Below are 19,588 nucleotides of genomic sequence, written 5' to 3' on the forward strand. Positions count from 1 at the left end.
CTTTAGCCAAGTTTAAAAGTTCACAAACTTCACAATACTGCTGGGTTGCAAAACTGTCTTCTTTTGTAGATTACAATACAGAACAAGAGGTAGATTTATTGCCTCTAGGTTTTCACAAACCAAGAATGTACCTTGGTACATTGGTAAATAAAAGTGAACATAAGCTGAAAGAATTTGAAGAATTGGTATGGGCACAGCTTTGTGAATTGTATAGGATTTTCTGTGTTTCTGCATGTGCGGTCCACTGTAAGTACTATTCTTTGAGCTTCAACCAGCCAAGCAATTATATCTATTTTTCCAACTTCATTATCTTTTTTGTGCTTTGTGATTCTGAATGTCAGGTTTACAGTAACTTAGACTATTAATGTTATAGTATGTACCATACCAGCCAAAGAACAATAAGCCTCATCTTTAATGATTAATTTCAAATGTGCTTATTTATTTTTATGTGATTCTGCATCTAAAAAATAAAACAATGGTCACTGTTGGGATAATTGTGCATACTCCAATCAACCTAAAGAGATAAGCTTGTTTTTCTCACTTTGGAGTTTAAAGATAGAAAATGCAAAGATTGCAAAATAATGCAAGAATTAATAGATAGTCATAATCAACCATGCTATGTAATGCTTTAGCAGTCACTGATAAAATTTTTCTGTGCCACAATTACAAACAGATGAATGATTCCTCACACACTCTTTGCTGTGTGTTTGTGATCATAAAAGGCTGAGAAAATGATACTTTAACTTACCTGGGAGAGCAAAAAGAGATGGAAAGTCTCGACAGTTATAGATCCCTGTTGAATCGCTTGCACAAGACATCCAGAGGTTCTCATAGATTGTGGACGTTGTAATTACGCTGCCTTCTGTGGTGGACTCTTTCCAGTACTGATCCTGCAGTGATACTAAAATCAGTATCCAGCTTGCAAAACCTAGGAAAAGAGCTACAATCTCAACAATCTCCTTCATCTTCAAAGTAGTTTTCTACTAGTTAGTTAACAAAATAAAACAAATAGATATTCTGAGTGTTCTCTGAGGAGCTCTATTCTCAACTGCTATATCTGATATACATTTTGGGAGTGTGAGAGCTGACTCAGGACTTTTTTCTCGTGCACTCAAACCTGGAGTAATTTGAACATTGATTTGTTGGCTGTACCTACATTATAAGTCTGCTATTCCCGCCCAAAATTGATGACATTTCACGTGCCTGGCATGTTACCATAGTAATGTAAGTATAGAGTGAGCTTTTTTTCTCTCTTTTGATTGTTACTGAAGTAGGCATTGTACCTTTTGAACAACTTTTACGGCTTAATATCCCTGACCCAGAATGACCTACAAAGATAGAATAAAATACACTACATAGAAGCTTCATTTAACAGTACAGTGATTTTTTTAATTTTGCTTGCAATCATACATATTCCCAGTTGCAAAATGAACAATATTCTTGCTCAAATCAACCCATTTTAAAAACAAAAGTGATATTTTTAATCAATTCTAACTTTCCTCTGTATCATCGTGTCTTCCTATCTGTCAATTGAAATTGGTAGCTTGTGATTTTTGAGAGGTCATTTCAAGTTTCTAATGCAAATACGAATGTGGAAATAGTGAATAGAGAGCAAAGCAAACACTGAGTGCTGGGTAAGGTGGGTGATTTATTGAAGGCAGAAAGTGTCTATTTTAGTTACGGTTAAGCATTAACTGGTCTGCAGCAGAACAATGCATGGCGTTGAAATTCATGCACTTTGTAAATCCTTCTTTTCTCTACTTGAGCGTATAGATTAAACACTGATGTCTTTCTTTTGAATCATGGTGTTTAAATAATCCAATGCGGTCACCTGAAAGACCAGGTTGTACAGTACACGCACACCCCTATGATGGATTGGCTGGCAATATACAGTAAGGTACATAAGGAAGTGTAAAGAAATAAAAGAAATCAGGATCCCCCCCACCCCCCACCCCCCCGGTCTCCAGATATCCACGTTTTACCCACCACTCGTGTCCTTTGTGTGCCACTTCTGAAATCTTTTATGCAGAGTCAGCATAACCTAACATTAGAAATACCCATAAACCTTTGAGGAACACTTTAAATGTAAACAGACGTGTTTATCCACATTATAAGAAGCCTCCCACTCACCATTTATAGTCTATATCTTATCAAATGTGGGTTTTCTTTTGCGCGACCAGTAATCAGAAGCACAGTTCAAAGTACTGCCATTTTTACAGTGATGAACCAACATTAAGGCTTTAAATCATAATCATTAGTCTGTTAATATTTTATTTCCTTGCCCTTCCCTCACTAAGCTGTTATATTTATTCTGTTGTGTCCGCATTGACCTCTCTGCTTAAAGGGAAAGTTCACCTAAAATGAACCAGAGGTTCTTTTTGGTTTCAGCCATTTAAATCAGCTCTAACAAGAGGGTGGCACATGCACTGCAGTCAACTATGTCCCAAGCACATAGTTCTTGAAATAGTTATAACTTTAACAATAGTGATAATAACTTTATTTACATAGCACTTTTTATAAAATGCTAACGAAAAGGCTTAACAAAACAAGTTTCAATTAAAACAAGATTAAAAAATAAATATATGTACATATGAAAGCATGAATTAATTTGTAATTTCAATAAACTGAATAATGCAAAAGGATAGCAAGAAAAGGTGTTTAACAGCCACTAATAAAGATCTGCCCTCATAAACCAGTGATTAATGAGGGGGTTAAATAATTTAAGGTTTTATAAATGAATCAAAACATTATAAAATGAGTAACAGGCAGCCAGTGCAGTGGTGAGAGCAGAGGCAGTAATGTGATATCTTTTCTCTGTAGAGGTTTAAACTTTATAAAACTTTACAAATAAAATTGGATTAAACTACTAGTAAGGGTTAGGGTTGAGGCAATGGCAAGGATACCAAAAGTTTGAGGTAAAAAAGCAGAGTACACAGTCTGGTTTCAGGAAACAAAGCTTGTCCTACATGAAACATCTCTAACACAGCAAGTGTAGTTTACAACTGCATATAGCTAACGTAGCTATAAAGCCAAAGCTTAGCTCACAAAGCAGCTATGTAAGCTACATGTCTACGCTGTCTTTGTAGTTAAATTAGCTTTGACTATGTTTGTGAAAGCTCATGTTCAGCTCATGTAGTTAACAAAGCTGTCTATAACAAAGCTATGTAGCTAATGTAGCTACGTTGCTAAAGCTAGGTACACAAAGTTGCTGTGTAAACTATATAGATATGTTATCTATGTTAGCTTTGGCTGTGTTTGTTAAAGCTGACATTGCTAACGTAGCTATGTAGTTCACAAAGCAGCTTTGTAATCTACATGTCTACGTTGTCTATGTAGTTAAGCTAGCTTTAGCTACTTTTGTGAAAGATCATGTTGCTAAAGCTAACAAAGCTATCGTTAACAAAGCTATGTAGCTATGTTGCTAAAGCTAGGCACTCAAAGTTGCTGTGTAATTATGTAGATATATTATCTACATTAGATCTAGCTGTGTTTGCTAAAGCTGACATTGCTAAACTTTGCAGTTGCAATGGCTTATGTTGTAACGTTATCATATAGCTAGCCTAGCTATGTTGATGCTAACGATAGATAGATAGATAGATAGATAGATAGATAGATAGATAGATAGATAGATGCTTTATTAATCCTGCTTGAAATTCAAGACACTGAGGGAGATTCAAGATCAGAGGTATAATCCCAAAGTGGACCGCTGATCTTTTTCTCCGTTTTATTTATGAAATGTTTCTTTGTCTGTAATGTTGAAGTTGAATTTAATAAAAAACTGAAAATACATTGTACCTGCTAATTACGGCAGTTCCTTCCTGGTCTGTGAGAGTGGCCTTCAGAGATGTACGGTCTGCAGCCAGACCCCTCTCACTTTTGCTGCTTACCTGTGATGGACCACCAATTTTCTCTGCCATCTCCAACCAAGGTCCCTCCATAATGTATAACTCTAGTTCCCAGACCCCTGTATCATTTGACATTATCATGTAATATCACAAGACATTTCCAAGCCACACAGAGACTCAACTCCACCCTTCTTTTCTGCTAATTGTTTGGATTTTTGATGTGGGGAGTCTTTTCAACAAGATAAATAACATGGGTTGTTTAAGCAAAACAGTAAGCACTGCTGCTGTTTTGTGGATGAATTTTGCAAATGAGGGAGAAAAGCTGTTAAAAGTGGCCTTCCTCATTTACACTGTAATGTATGCCAGAATGTTTCACAAATAGCAAACAAGGAATGGCTACTATTAACAGCTTTTCTCCCTCGTGAAATTAATCCATGAAACAAAACTGATGGTTTGCTGTTTTATAAATACACCATAATAAATGCAGTTTTTATGAACAGAGTCCACTGGAAATAAGCAACAGAGCAGTGCATCTCTACTCATCGTCTTTTATTATTGTTTTGATTGAGAGCCCCCTGGCAACAAAATTCATGTACTGTGTGTTTTAGTCATCTTGTTCAATTGGAAAATACTTTTCTGAAAGAGTTACATGAAAAATATCAGCTTTGTCTTTGTAAAAGTTAGCTGTTCTGAGTGTTAATCTGCCCCATAAAAACGGTCTTTTTGCTGCTGTGAAAATCAATTGAAAAAAAAAATCATATTATTCACAGAAAGCTCAAAGCACTTGGTTCTATCTTTAAAATCAACTTAATTATTCTAAAACCCGTCCATTTGACCACTTACAGGAAGGTTAAGTTTAACAGCAAGTGATGCAGATGATCCACAAAATGCTGTTTGATTAAAGGTTAATACCTTTTGTTGTTCAAGTTTTAGCATTTAAAATACCATTTCATGGAAAAAAAACCGCTTGGCTCAGGTTTCTACAGATCTGAATTGAGGCTATGATTCATGACTGGGAACAGTGACTACTTTCAGTAAAATCTGTTTGAATAATGTGTCAGGTGTTTGAATTTAAATAGTCGGTATTTGCGTACTCTGTGTAACTCTGAGTTTCGGTGAGGTCACTGCTACAGTCTTATCTGTCGGTATGATTGATATCTAATATTACTGCTCTTTATGACTCATATAAATGCACAGTAATAGATAGAGAAACAGAAAATTTAAGATTAAGAAGTAAACGTGCGCACAATACAACATGTAGAACCTATTTGACCAGAATGAGTTCTAGTCAAGGTCCTGTAAGGGTTTCAGTAAAATCGAGACTCAACAAAGGGACTCAGGGGTAAAGTTAATTCTCAGTGAAACAGAGAGGGACAACAAAAAAAGATCAATAAAGGGTTGTCTGTCATATGGAAATAATGATGTCTGGAAGACCCAACCCATGGGTAGATTTAAATGCCTGATGTTTAACAACAAAACATCACCACAGCAGCTCATTGTGAAGGTTCAAACTTTGATTAACATCTTATGATGAAAGATGAAACTTGAAGTACACTCTGATTTGACGATTGTTTTTCCACTCTGAATTCCCAAGACCAGATAACTAAAGTTTAAAGTGTTGTGATTAAACTAACTCTCTATTTTGTCTTTTATAGGACAAAGCAGTTGAAAACGTTCAAATCCTGTGGGACGTCAGCAATTCGGTAACTGAAGGGAGCATTTAAGGCCAATCAGTGGTGGCCGCCATATTGAAAATGCTGGCTCAAACTAACTTTAGATCAGTTTCAGATAGTTACAGATAAAGGGGGAAAGATGAGTTGGGTCTTAAGCCCCCAGACAAACAGCTACAACATGCTGGCATGCAGTCATATAAACCTGATCATGCATAACTCTAAATCCTTGTTAAAACTTAAACTGACCAGGTATGATAGAAATCAGGCATGAGCTATTCGATGCAAACTGTGTTTTGGTGTAAACATGTTTATTTCCACTGTTAAAACCATCATTTTAACTAATGTGTGCCTCTGTGGTCAGCCTCAAGTGGACACTCGAGAAACTGCAGGCTTTTGCACTGCTGCACTGGCTTTAATCTTCAACAGCAGAGGTTGCCACTTGGAAAAAAACCCAGATCGGTCATTCAGATATGAGGCGTTAAGTTCCCTTTAAACATGAAAGGGCAGTGGAAAAATTTTACCTTCAATAGGTAAATACAAAGAGGAGTCATAAGTTTAGCAGTCACACAGTCAAATATAATACATTTTTATAGGTCCAGATTTTGATCGTCTTTTGATGCTCGATTTTAGCCTTTCCCAAACTTCATTTTGCTGCAGTACAATTTGAAACCTGAAAGTCTTCTGGGGTTGCTATGCTTTGCTTCCAGAAACATTAATATCACTCAGAAAGCATTTGTGGGGTCACAAAGTACAATTAATGAGCTACTGCCATTTATGTTGTCTTAACCAGACATCTGGAAAGTCAGTTAAACTACCTTTATCTCCATAAATATATGATGGGGCCCAGCAAACTCATTCCAAGTAGCTTTAATGTCTCTGAAGATACTGTTAACTTATTAAAATCAGTAGGTAGGCGACATAGTAGAATGTTTAACTGAATTTCACCAGTTAATCCAACACAAGTTTAACCTTGACACCAGTTTTATACATCAGACAAAATAAATGATAAGAAGGTAGCAGGAGTTAAAGCTTCCGGCTGTTTTTTGTTACTTTTGAGTCTTAAAATAAAAACATGTAATCAAGTATTTAATGATTATTGTAAAGATAATTTAAGATATTTTTTCTAATTTGTGTGATTTTTAGTAATTGTAAATGATCTCTCTGGCCAGCAAAAGAGCAATTTACTCATTGGATGCTAGTGCTAAATAAATCCTGTTGTTGACCAGTTCCCTGAGTTCATCTGTTTCATCAGTTTAAAATGCCTGTAATTCATAGAAAAATCTCATTGCAGCAGAAGCACTGATTGGGCAAAATGCATGCAAACATCAGTATTACGGTTTAAATATGACCCTTATACAGGTGACTTTCCACTGAATGTGATGTTGAAAACACAAAGAATATAAATCAAAGGCTCTTTGTGTATTCTGGTAAGTTTCTAACCCCAGGTTGGAAACCAATGTTTTAAACCAGTGGTTCTCAACCTTTTTTTCTCAGGCCCCCCTACTTGTATCTAAGAAAAGCTAAGCCCTCCCAGGACCCATTAGGAAGAAGTACAAATCAAGTTTAATTGTTCTCATAAAAGGTCTACATAAACTTGTTCTTGGCAAAAGATCTATGTATAAACCATCCATTATTATGGTGGAGTATGTGGGCCACTCTAGAAAGAAAACTAAGAAGATGATCTGTTCAAGAAAAAGACTTGAAATTTTACATTTGAAAAGTTTTTACTTTAAAGGTTGTAACATTTTTTAAATTTGAGAGGATCGTAGTTCTCCTGAATTGGTGGGCGTGGCTTCAGCTCATGCCACAGACAGGCTCACACCATCCTGGAGCAGATTACACTGCCTCATTTTTCATGATTTTGAAGCTTAATTTTATAAACTTAGAGATGTTTTTTTTTGACAGAAATTTCATTAGGGATTCATAACACAGTGACCTGTCATACAACAACCCTAAATACTGATTCATTTTCACTTTACAGGATCTTTAAGTGAATTTGTAGACAGCCGCCACAGCTGTAGGAAGGACTAGAACTGTGGTTTTCTGTGACTGCTTTTGTTGGGTTGAATAAAGGTTAGTAGCGATTGTTTAGTCATATATGGACATTTCACAGGTCCAACTTTTCATTATTTAAAGGGCTGAGAATGCATTTAAGAAGGGCAAGCTTACCAAACTATTGGTAGGTCTGATGTTAATACTACCAACTAGGTTTAAAACAATTTGTTCTTTTTTGTATTGCTTTCAGGTATCAAGAAGCTGCAGAAGAAAGGTTGGTTTGAGGTCGGTATCCTGTGGATCTCTTGCAAAGGCAGGCACGGAGCCATTTAGGGGGTTCATCTACTCTTCAGGTTTGAAGTTAATGGTCAGCAGAATTTAAAATTTACTGGTCAATCTGGGCTTCAGATCATTATTTTTCTTGTACCTCTTTTTACCTGTGAATGAAAGACCTTTAAAGATCTTCTTGCAAAAGTCAATGTTTATTTAATTCAAATATCCTGGTGGGAAACTTTTGAGGAAGTGGTGGATTTTTCCGCCATCAGTTTTTTTCCCATTTTCCTGAACGGACAATGGGTGAAAGGTAAAGTCCAGCAAAGATTTGAATTTTCGCTAAAGGCTTGTATTGATAATAGAGACATATTGTATATGTCTGTATGTATTGTATATGTATATGTATATGTGAAACTTATGCTATATGTGAAACTTATCATGCTGCTGTCTTGGCCAGGACTCCCTTGTAAAAGAGATTTTTGTATCTCAATGGGAATAAATCCTGGTTAAATAAAGGTTAAATAAAAATAAAATAAAGTAAATTCATTGTTATGGCATCCGCCAGCATCCATTATCAACATCTACAGCATAAGCCAACGAGGGCTCTAAACACCCAGTTAATCACTGACAGCCTTTATTACATTTCACAGACGTACAGCAAAATGTTCAGACACGAAAGAGTTCACTGCGTTCGCTGATATTCAGCATTACTAAACCAGGTTGACAAATGTCCTCAAGCTCAAGGTTTCTGACTTTCCAGCCATGTTATAGAAGAAAAAATGTTCTTTCAAGTCTGAGTTAGTGGCTGGTGTAGATGAGTTTTGTTTCTCTGAAATATTTCAGCCATAGAGCAAGATTTAAATCGTACTAATCAAATAACGAATAGAACTTAATTTAGGCATAACTCTTTCTCTAAACAGACTATTGAAAAGTGGTCATGTAATGCATCATTTCAAATGATGTTTTAGCCACCATAGCTTCATGGCTCTCAAAAGTGTCAGTCCATGATATCCACCATTTTTGCTTGTGCTTTAACATCTAAACAAATTTTGGATGTTTTGTCAGGAAATTACAGAACAGATGTTTATGTTGCTCACAGGTAAAAATCTGTGACGCTGGTTATGGAAACATCTTAAATATTAAAGGTATTCTTAATAGCCTCAGCTGTACTTTTTTGTACTTGAACCCCCTCATTTTAACTTGTCACAAACTCAGCATCTGTCGCTCCACCCTGGGCCAAATTTCAGAGCGCATTAAGTCAAAACCAATCAACCTTCGCAGTATTTTTCCATGTTTACTTCCTCAGAAATACAGACACAAGAAGCTCTTTAACGATTAGGAAACTAAGTTATCGTTACTAATCAGCTGACTAACAGCAACATACACATACAACATACATGTTTTCTGTCACCTGACAATTATTTATCAGTTTGTTGAAAAAAAAGATCAACTTATGTATGTTTGCTTACTTACCACTTTCTGTTATGGGCAATAGGAAGTAATTCGACACATCATAATTGTTAATTATAGCAATGAAAGACAAATAATAGTGTGCGATAATCACTCCATTTTCTCTTCAATCATCTACAAAATGTGTGCTGTATGCTTTAGCCAGATCCAAGTATCAAAACATGCTAAAATACATCAAATTTTAGGAAATAAAATCCTCAACACCTGCTACATTAAGCATTTTCAGTCTCAGTGATGTCAGCCATTTGTTTTAAAGGAGGCATTCTGAAACCAGTGATGGTGGTTGCCACGTTGGTAAATCAATCATTTATCTTTCAGTCCCACGATGCTTTTCTCCTGAAATGTGTCCAGAGATTGTTCTTCAGTCCTTGCAATTACTTGCACCTCAGTTTTTTCTCTGCACCCATGCTAAACTTTCTTTCTATGTAAGTGATTTAAAAAAAATCAGATTATTAGAAATATTAAATTATGTGTGTTCTCCATCTCATTCTCTGTATCCTTCTCTGCAATATCTTGTCATGCAATGTGAGTTTGGCTCCACTTTATGTCAGTGAAGCACCAGTTTTAATGTAAAATACATCTTTTTATGAAAGCTGAATTCCCTGAACACAAGTAACTGAAACCACCTCTGCAGAAGAACAACCTGTGAAATTAGAAATGAATTATCATTATTATTATTTTAAAAAAATTTTATTATTATTTTATTTAAACACACAACTCATTTACATTATACATACAGTCATGGACAAAATATTGGCACCCCTGGAATTTTTCCAGAAAATACACCATTCCTCTCAGAAATTGTTGCAATTACAAATGTTTTTGGTATACACATGTTTATTTACGTCATGTGCATTGGAACAACACAAAAACAGAAGAAAAAGGCCAAAATTGACATAATTTTACACAAAACTCAAAAATGGGCCAGACAAAATTATTGGCACTCTTTTAAAACTGTGGGTAAATCATTATATTTCAAGCATGTGATGCTTATTTTAACTCACCTGTGGCAGTAACAGGTGCTGGCAATATAGAAATCACACCTGAAGCCATTTAGAATGTATAAAAGTTGACTTAACCTTTGTGTTGTGTGCCTGTGTGTGCCACACCAAGCAAGGAGAAGAGAAAGAAGAGCCCAGAATTGTCTGAGGACCTAAGGGCAAAATGTGGTCAATATGAACACTCTTAAGGTTATAAGACCATCTCCAGAGATTGTGAAATCCCTTTGTCCACTGCATAATAAAATCAAGAAGTTTATAATCCATGGAACTGTGGCTAATCTCCCTGGACGTGGACGGAAGAGAAAAATTGACTAAAGAATGCAACGCAGGATAGTTGGAATGGTGGATAAACATCCTCAGTTAACTTCTACACAAATTCAGGCTGTCCTGCAGACTCAGGGTGCAAAAGTGTCAGCTCGAACCATACGCAGTCATCTGAATGAGATGAAGCGCTATGGCAGGAGACTGAGGAGAACCCCACTGCTGACAAAGAGACATAAAAAAGCCAGACTGGAGTTTGCAAAAATGTACCTGAGTGAGCCTCAATCCTGCTGGGAGAACATTTTGAGGACAGATGAGACTAAGGTAGAGCTTTTTGGAGAAGCATGTCATTCTGCTGTTTACAGAAAACAGAATGAGGCCTACAAAGAAAAGAACACAAAGGATGTTTTGGGATTATTTTGCTGCCTCTGGCACTGGGTGCCTTGACTGTGTGCAAGGAATCATGAAATCTGGAGACTATGAAGAGATTTTGGTCCGCAATGTAGGGCCTAGTGTCAGAAAGCTGAGTCCAAAATTCCACTTGAGAGGTTTAAGAAGCTTGTTGATGGTTATAGGAAGCGACTGGTTTCAGCTATTTTTTCCCAAGGGTGTGCAACCAAACACTAAGTTGAGGAAGCCAACAATTTTGTCCAGCCCAGTTTTTGAGCTGTGTGTAAAATAATGTTAATTTTGACTTTTTTTCTTCTGTTTTTTATTGTTGTTCCAATGCACATAAAATAAATAAACATGTGTACACCAAAAACATTTGTAACTGCAACAATTTCTGGGAGAAATGGTGTATTTTCTGGAAAAATTCCAGGGGTTCCAATACTTCACCCATGACTGTAAGCTTTATTTTCACTGTTGCAATTATGCATAATGAAGAGGTTTACAAAATCAACACATAGATTTGTGCTTTGCAAAATTTTATTGATTGCTTTAAAGTCTTCTATCTACAATCTGCCCTGGTTATAACTAATACTGTTTTTTGATTAATAGATTAATAATTACATTGCCATAAAATGTACATAAAGGAGTTTTTCTCCTGTCCAAATCATTTACAAAACATATACATACATTGCATATGTTTTCTACAAAACAACATTAACTTAATAAGTCTGTCATTACTAAAAATAATTGGCATACAAAGTTTGATTTTGATAATCATTATGAGTACAACCATATTTACAGTTTTGTTAGATACAGGCTGTTTCAGCTAAGTAAACTTTTAACAAGCTGCCACTCTTATTTAAACACTAGAATATAACACTACAATATACACTAGATATATGATAGAATCTTTTATCAATGTATAATTTCACATACAATATTCATTACAACAATAGCAGAATATTATACACAGATTATACAGAGAAGTGGCAGCAAATGAGCACAAGCCTAAACTAAATGTGCTTCTTTTCAATCGACCCTCCTCTCTCCTTCTGCTGCTGCTCAAAGGAGTACACATCCTCCACCTTTGGCTTCTACATAGTTTGGGTCAAGGTCATTGGGCAGCTTGCCGTTCTCACCCCAGATGTTCATCTCCCCAAACACACCTGTCTCGATCATTTCCTCCTGCCAGGGGATTGCGACATTGCCGGTAGCAAATTCATTGTAGAATTCAGTGTCCTTGTTATCCAGAACCACGCCTTTGATTGTGCTGAAGGCGCCCACGTCGTCAATATTTTTGGCATAGACCATCTTGGGATCAGGGACAAATGGTGGAGCTAGCATGCCTTTAGATGGAACAAGGAGAAAATACACAACTGAAACTTCAGATCAGATTTACTTATTTAACCTCTGTTTAATTTGGTGGATGCAAATCTACAGAATGACTTGGAAAAAATGCACCCATTATTTTCTTGTGATAAGCAATTTTTGGTTGCTTTCTCAAGATCTAGGCTTATTTATATTTTATCTCTCTTGTTGACTCAGGCTGACAATGCTTGTTCCCCCTTAAAAGGACTAAGTATGAGTTATTGTATTGAGATCTTACATATTGTTTTAAAAATAACATAAATTAAAATAAAATAAAAAAGGATCCCTGTCTGCTCATGGTTTACGTAAAAATCAGGAACTGCATGTTCATATATGCATCTACTACTAGCTTGATACATATTAAAGTGCTTTAATCAATGTGGTTTTAGAGTAGGATGACATTGTATGTGTTGCCCACCTGCTTCCAAACGACCCCAGTTGATTTCTTTAAAGAAGGGCTGATTCCTCAGCTCATCACACGTATTGTTTTTAAACCCGAGACGTTTTTCTGGGTTCTTTTCCAGCAGCCCATCACAGAAGCCTTTGCAGTCTTTGGTGAAGTTTGGTGTATAAGGCGGGGCGTCGTTCAAGATTCTACGAACCACTTCGTCGCTCTCAACCTGACAAGAGGGAGAGAAAGAGAGTGAGAGGGCATTATGGGTAAGCAGCAACAAAGCATTAGCACTGGACAAAAGTAAACAAGCGTTGATGTTCAGTACCTTCTCTCCTCGCACTCTGAAGGGCCCTTTGGCTGCTATCATCTCAAACAGAGTCACTCCAAGTGTAAAGTAGTCCACTGTGTAGTCATATTCCTTCTTCTGGAGCAGCTCTGGAGCCATGAAACCTAAGTTCACAGACAAAATAGACTCCTTAGAAATATAGCAGCCATGCATGTGCTCTTTTTGTTTGGTAATAACATTTACATGATGGGCATCTGCTGTGGGGTGGCGTTGGATTTGTGGTAGCTGGTCAACTCTCAACCAGAAGTTTGGAGATTCAATCAGTGGCATGTGAATAGACTTAGTTAATACTGATGGAGGCTTTCCTTTGCAGCCTTCATCATCAGTATTGAATTGGAAAGTGCGACCTCAGGTGAAGTCAAGGGTTAACTTGAGCTGTCAGACGACTAGAAAAGCTTTAAACAAGCTGAGGTTCATTTACAGTTTTACTATAAAGGCATATATTTCCTTACCTGGAGTTCCAGCATATCCGCTTGTTTTATCTTTTCCTGGCGGGAGCTCAACAGCCAGACCCAAATCAGACAGACGGACATGTCCTGAGAAGGAAAAGCTTTGATTACAACATTTGACAGGTGGCAAGCACCTTTTCATAAAGAATAATCAAAATTTAAAAATGAATCCTCTCTAAAACAGAAGTATCCTCTCTTCTTTATTCTTACCTGTTATGCTTTCATTCAGTAATTATGTGCAGCTTCCACTCTAAAATCTCTAAACTAAGTTTATCACTCCGCCTTTAGATTCATATCAGGAAATCCTCATAATACTCATCAGTGTGTTCTGTATACAAAGTTGCTTGGTCTTCTCTGGCACAGAGGCGTGATAAACACCTGTGTCTCTTTATATATAAATCCCTAATTAGACGTACACCGTCTTATATAACATCTATGCTAAACTGGTCAGCTGGAGTTTGCCAAACTTGCTCTACTGGCTGCCTGATGCTTCAGGTCCTGTGGGGTTATGCTGAGCTGGAAAAATCCATTCTTAGCTTTTGTGCTCCAAGTATGTGGAAGTTTGTCAGTTATAGTTAGTGGCTGTTTCTCTGTGTAAAATCTTTATTACCCCCCCTAATTGTTATAATTGCACTTTTTTATTCTGTAACTCAATATTATTGTAAAAAGAGAAACCTCAATTATCCTCAAGATTAAATAAAGGTTGATATCACCTAGCATCTAAGTTTTGTGTAAAGAGGTGTGTCTTTAATGACTCTAGCCCATACTTCTTGTTCCCACTCAACTCAACATGCACAAGAGCATCATTTGCAGCCACAGGACAGCCATCCAAAGCTGGTTAAGCTTAGCAGCAGCCTCCAGTGTAGGAAGCCAGAGTTAAAATGCAAATAACTGTAGTTTCTTATCTTGTCTGGCTCCAAAAACCAGGAAATCTTCATTAGCTACCATATTGACCTCTGTTTACAGATTCTACCCAAAGATGTGAACTCTTAACACAGGGCTTATGATTTTCACCATGTTAAGAACACTGTAGAGCATTTGCAGTCTGAGCTGTGTTGACCAATCATGTATCGGCAGGCTTTGGTGTATCCAGATAAAATGTCCTATGTTGACAACAACAACTGGCAGAACTTTGCACTGATGACAAACCTTGGTGATTTATTTGTCTCTGTAAACAATTAACTGCATCATAGAGCAGTCACGTTCCATTATAAATCAAACATTTAAACCTGGACCAGCTTGACGCTGTGTATAAAGCCAATAAGTTCCCTCATCTGACATGTATCAGAAAAAATTAAATAAATCTCCATTTAAAAAAATGGAATTTATATGTTTTCTTTTACTCTTGACCCTTTAAAGCCTGAAACTTCAAATAATAGCCAGAAAATTAAAGTTCTTTGTGATAAGATTTAACTCTCTATTGAAATCCAAAAAAGAAAAATGTCTTAAAATTGTACCTTTTTTTCTGTATCACATTTAATGCATTAGACATTTCTGGCAATTGATAGTCCACTGAAAGGCATTTTTTTTTAGAATTTATTAGTTTGTGTACAAAAGGTTTTTAATGAACTTATTGATCATGTTGATTAAACAGAGGTCTCAAAAATATGTGTATCAAATATGATACAATCGGATTTAAAGGGTTAAGGAAAGACAATAAATCTTTACTTTTAACTTTTTTTTTCAAATATTCATCCTGATGTTATTTCTTGAAACTGTACTAACCTTAATTGTGAGGAAAATTAATTAAAATAAGTTTCTTTTTTCAGACATATACTGCTGAAGTGAGCACAATGAAAGGTGCGGTATGTTTTCTTACATTCTGCTGTGAACTCTTAAGATGTACAGCGCTACTCTGGGCCAACAAGAAATCGTAGCCTAAACACTGTAAATGCAAGAAGCACATGGAAAAGCAAATCTAGCTCTGGTTTCACCAGGACTAAAAGAAAATTCACCTTTGTTCCCAAAGGTTCAAAGCATTTATCAGACGATGGTTGCTGACAGGTGCTAGGATTCCATCCCATATTAATATTTCAGTGTCAGCAGAAGTAAACATATTTACAGCCTAGTTCAAAAACTTAATTTTGTCCAAATAACTTGTGACTTTATCAGCACACACTGTATAGGGGGAGATTTTATTATAACTCGTATTTTTTAAGGTTAAGAGTTCTGCATTCTAATCTGACTTACAGATGGGCACGCTGTAACTAGAGTTATAAAACCTCTGCTCCATCTCATTGCCTCTCTAGATTGACTGAAAGTTAGTTTGAGGTAGTGACCTCCACAGTTGGGCTTCAAAACTACACTTCAAAAACCAGCATATGACATCAAACAGGCTGTGTTTATGTTTTATACAATCTATGTATAAAACATGAACGTAATTGTTCTGTTAGATCTAATGAGATGCTGCACCTGCGTCATCCAGTAGTACGTTCTCTGGTTTCAGATCTCTGTAGATGATCCTGTGCTGGTGTAGGTGCTCCAGTCCACAGATGATCTGAGCTGTATAGAAACGTGCTCTCTTCTCATCAAATCCAGGATTTTTCTCATCCACGTTATACATATGATACCTGCGAAACATGCAGGAAGGAAATTATTTAAAATTCCCAAGGCATCTTCAAAGGAAAACACTCCTCTGGCTCTGACATAAGTGCAGCATGATGCACCTCTATGTCTTTGTATTTCAGCACAGAGGTAAATTGTACACTGCCGTATGATCAGAGGGTGAGAGGAGACCAAAAACTTTTGTTTGATATAAAACCAGTGTGCATCATGTGTCTTATATCAATTTCTATTATGATTTAAAATCAATGCGAACAGGGACAGTTTAAATTATTTTGCTTAAAATACATATTGCACTTCTTTTTTAGCCAGCAGGGGGCGGAATCTGCTTAGGCAACTCTTGTTAAATATCAGTGACTGTAGAGGAGAGGCATACCAACTAAGAGAACTACTTGAACTCACACTAGTGATGTTCAAAGGTGACTAATTTCACATCTGATAAAGTACAAATTGTGTTTAGTTGACTGGTCCAACATTCAGAAAACACATAGTGCAAAGTTAGTTTTCAGACTGTGGCTAACATTAGCAGAGCTAGCTTTTTGATCCTCTTTGCTTGTCAACATCCGCATTCTTGCACTGAATATTGTCACTCAGTGCCTCAGTTGTGTGTGAGGATAACCTGACTAAGACTCTGGGCAACTTTATCCCCATTTTTTGGATCAAAATAGTGCAAAACTGGGCTGTTCCTACAAGATGCTAACAGTGCTATCAGTTTATCGCTGTTTACATCAGGTTATAGAGCACTGTGGTAGCAGGGTAGTGATTACTGATAACAGCTTGTGGAGACTAGTGGTGGACAGCTGTGTTACAGTTTAGAAAAGGTGTTTGACCTGGACTGTGGGTATCAGCCAATGAAAAAATATCAAAATTTTGTTTAATAAACGTGGAATTCTGGTCCCAACTACCAGGGGATCCGACGTTAGCCATTTAGCCAGCTAACTGTGTGTATCTCTACCTCAAACTAGAAAAATATTACTCACAGTCATGTGCATAAGTTTTAGGCATGTACGGCTTAGGATTCATCGCAGGGCCTTATGTGCCACAACCCGGGGCAAGAGAGGTGGGGGAGGGTGTCCAGAGTTAATTTCAACACATCGACACACACTTGTGTTGCTCAGCAGCCAAGGTTAAGCTCGACGGCATTTCTTTTGTCTCGGCTTTTTGGGCCCTTGGGACATCCACAGAACGACCAGGGGGCTTATGGCAACCCAGCTTCCCACCCAGGCTGTACCGTGGGCCGTACACGCTCAAAACATCCACCCCTTAGAGGTGTGGACTTTATTTTTTCAACAGATTATTTCCTTGTGCCCCTGTTGATATGCAAGGATATCCAGAGCCTGACCGAAGTTGTGTCAGCCCTCCTTTGTCCCTGATGGTGTCCTAAGGTGAGCTCACTCACCACCACATGCCATGCCTGAAACTTGTGCACAGTACTGTATATCAATGAAGACAAACAAGAAGCAGGATATTTTGCATTATTATCTGAAAATTGAAATAAAGAATCATTTAGCTACAGACTGACTTCAAACTGATGTCTGTGAAAATAAATCATGAACCTCATATTGCCACATGTATTGTATTGTGGGTTGAATGTATGAGTAAAAATGCTATGCTGTATTTGTTGTTAACAGAGATACTGATCACCTGAGGTCTCCTCCATTCATGATGGTCATTATTAAGCAGAGGTCAGTCTTGGTCTGGAAGGCGTAAGCCAGGGACACAATGAAGCGACTGTGAACTTTAGCAAGGATGCGCTTCTCCACGATGGCTCCCTAAACACAAACCAGTGAAAAAAGAGGAAGAATATAACATTATTTGGTTAGTATCATATACAAATATACAAATGATATATAATCCATATTCATGTAAACTGGTTCTTTTCTTCTTAGAGGAAAAATATCTCTCTCTTTTTTTTTTAAAGAAGGTCTGTTAGCCTTATTTTTTCACATATGTTACAGGACAGTTGATTCAGTTTTTAGGTTTTTAATGCAGTTGATAGTTCTTCACATAACATGAACTGGCACCCCTGCTGCGGTAGGTTAACTGCATTTGTCTGTTCAGTAGTTACACCTCTTTTAGTGCCCAAGTTCACCAGGCATCTAGCTTAGAAACAAAAGTGACGCGCTGCTCTAATGACAGGCAACACCTTTAAAACTTGGTAATCCACTAATGCTTTTAAAGGCTGTGGGCTTCTGTTGAGCGCACTGTCTCTCTCTGTCAGACTCTGAGCTGCTTTGTGAGTTCTTTAAGAGAGACACAAGCTTCTTTACATTGAGCCGTTGTGGTAAAAACAGACCCTCTGTCTCACTAGGTCATAGCCCCTCTCAGGCTTTTGCTGGTGCCATCACTGCTTTAAGCTCTTTCTCTGTTGTCACTCTGATTAATGTGAACAGATATGGTAGCACAACAGGTGCCACATCAGGATTTTACCTGGTAGCCTTTGCGTTTCTTCAGCCTCTTTTTTTCCAGCTTCTTGTTGGCGTACATTTTGCCTGTTGCCTTAGCTTGACAAGCAAACACTTCCCCAAAACCTCCTTTACCCAGGACTCTGAAGTCCATGAACCACTCTTCGTCAAAAGGCTGGCTCTCCAGCCATTTGAACTGAACAAAACGCAGGAAGTACATGCTGTTCTTGAAGCCATCTAAGGCTTTCTTGTCAAGATGTTTGAGCAGCTGTTGCTCGCTCTCTTTGAAGAGGTCACCGCGGACGTTCTTGTAGTCTTCCTTAACTCGACTGATGGCCTTCTCCTCGAGGAATTTGCAGAAAGTCTTTGAAGCAGACTCGTAATATTTATTGACAATTTTCGTGGCCTTCTGCACTCTGTCCTTCTCTTGGCAGATGGTGTAGTCTTCAATGTCCCTCCACAGCTCTCCGGCAGTTTTGTTGGCCGCATCGCTATCTAGAAACTGTTGGAAGAGACGTTTACCGATGGGCTGTTTTACACACATGCTGTCAAATGTTGAGTCAATAGTCGTCTTCATGTGTTGACAATCTCGGATGTGTGGGAGTTTCAGCCTGGCGCGCATTTTCTTGTCTCGCATGGAGGCCGCTGCAGCTCCATCAACACTGCCACGAGCTGAGACATAGGCAGAGTTTGCCACCACTGTCTCCAAACCACCAATATCCATGGCTGCACCTTTGTCGAACACACAAAACCAACAAGGAGGTTATTGAATCATTTTAAGCACATCCAATGTGCACCTAGCTGTTAAATGAACATTGTTAGCATTATGAGTCCTGATAACTGAAACCATTTCTTGCCTCCTCTCTTCTTTATGATATAGAGAGGGCTGCTAATCAGCTTACTCTGGTCCTAAACACCACTTTGACATTCACTGTACATTTTCTCTTAGGTTTTAGTGATCATGAGCCAGATTTGAAATCTTTTAAACTAGACTCTTGAATCATTTTGTCACTGAGGTGTTTTCTACCTGAGGATCTCCTGATAAGTAAGGAAATACTGCAGTTTGATCAGAGGAATCTAGTGGTAATACGCTGCACCCTGCTGTTCTAAAGACAGCTTCTGCATGAGGCCTTTTTTTATACAGATGCAATAGAGA

At 37.5% G+C, this 19,588-nt stretch overlaps 1 protein-coding gene across 1 annotated transcript; it reads right to left on the reverse strand.

The window, feature by feature from the left end:
• Positions 1-11,970: 11,970 nt before the first annotated feature.
• Positions 11,971-19,156, reverse strand: grk1b (G protein-coupled receptor kinase 1 b). The gene is made up of 7 exons (XM_041801743.1): positions 18,458-19,156; positions 17,672-17,799; positions 15,878-16,035; positions 13,469-13,552; positions 12,996-13,120; positions 12,695-12,896; positions 11,971-12,254 (listed from the first exon to the last, which is right to left on the reverse strand). The coding sequence occupies exons 1-7, from the start codon at positions 19,154-19,156 to the stop codon at positions 11,971-11,973; spliced, it is 1,680 nt and encodes a 559-aa protein (XP_041657677.1).
• Between the last annotated feature and the right edge of the window lie 432 nt (positions 19,157-19,588).

The sequence above is a fragment of the Cheilinus undulatus genome, linkage group 12, assembly GCF_018320785.1.
Source record: "Cheilinus undulatus linkage group 12, ASM1832078v1, whole genome shotgun sequence".
NCBI lineage: Eukaryota > Metazoa > Chordata > Actinopteri > Labriformes > Labridae > Cheilinus > Cheilinus undulatus.

Coding starts and splice junctions, on each gene's coding strand:
- grk1b (XM_041801743.1), bottom strand. CDS start 19,156: ATGGATATTGGTGGTTTGGAGACAGTGGTGGCAAACTCTGCCTATGTC. Junction 17,800..18,457: donor AGAAACGCAAAGGCTACCAG/GTAAAATCCTGA, acceptor GTTTGTGTTTAG/GGAGCCATCGTGGAGAAGCG. Junction 16,036..17,671: donor ATGAATGGAGGAGACCTCAG/GTGATCAGTATC, acceptor CATGTTTCGCAG/GTATCATATGTATAACGTGG.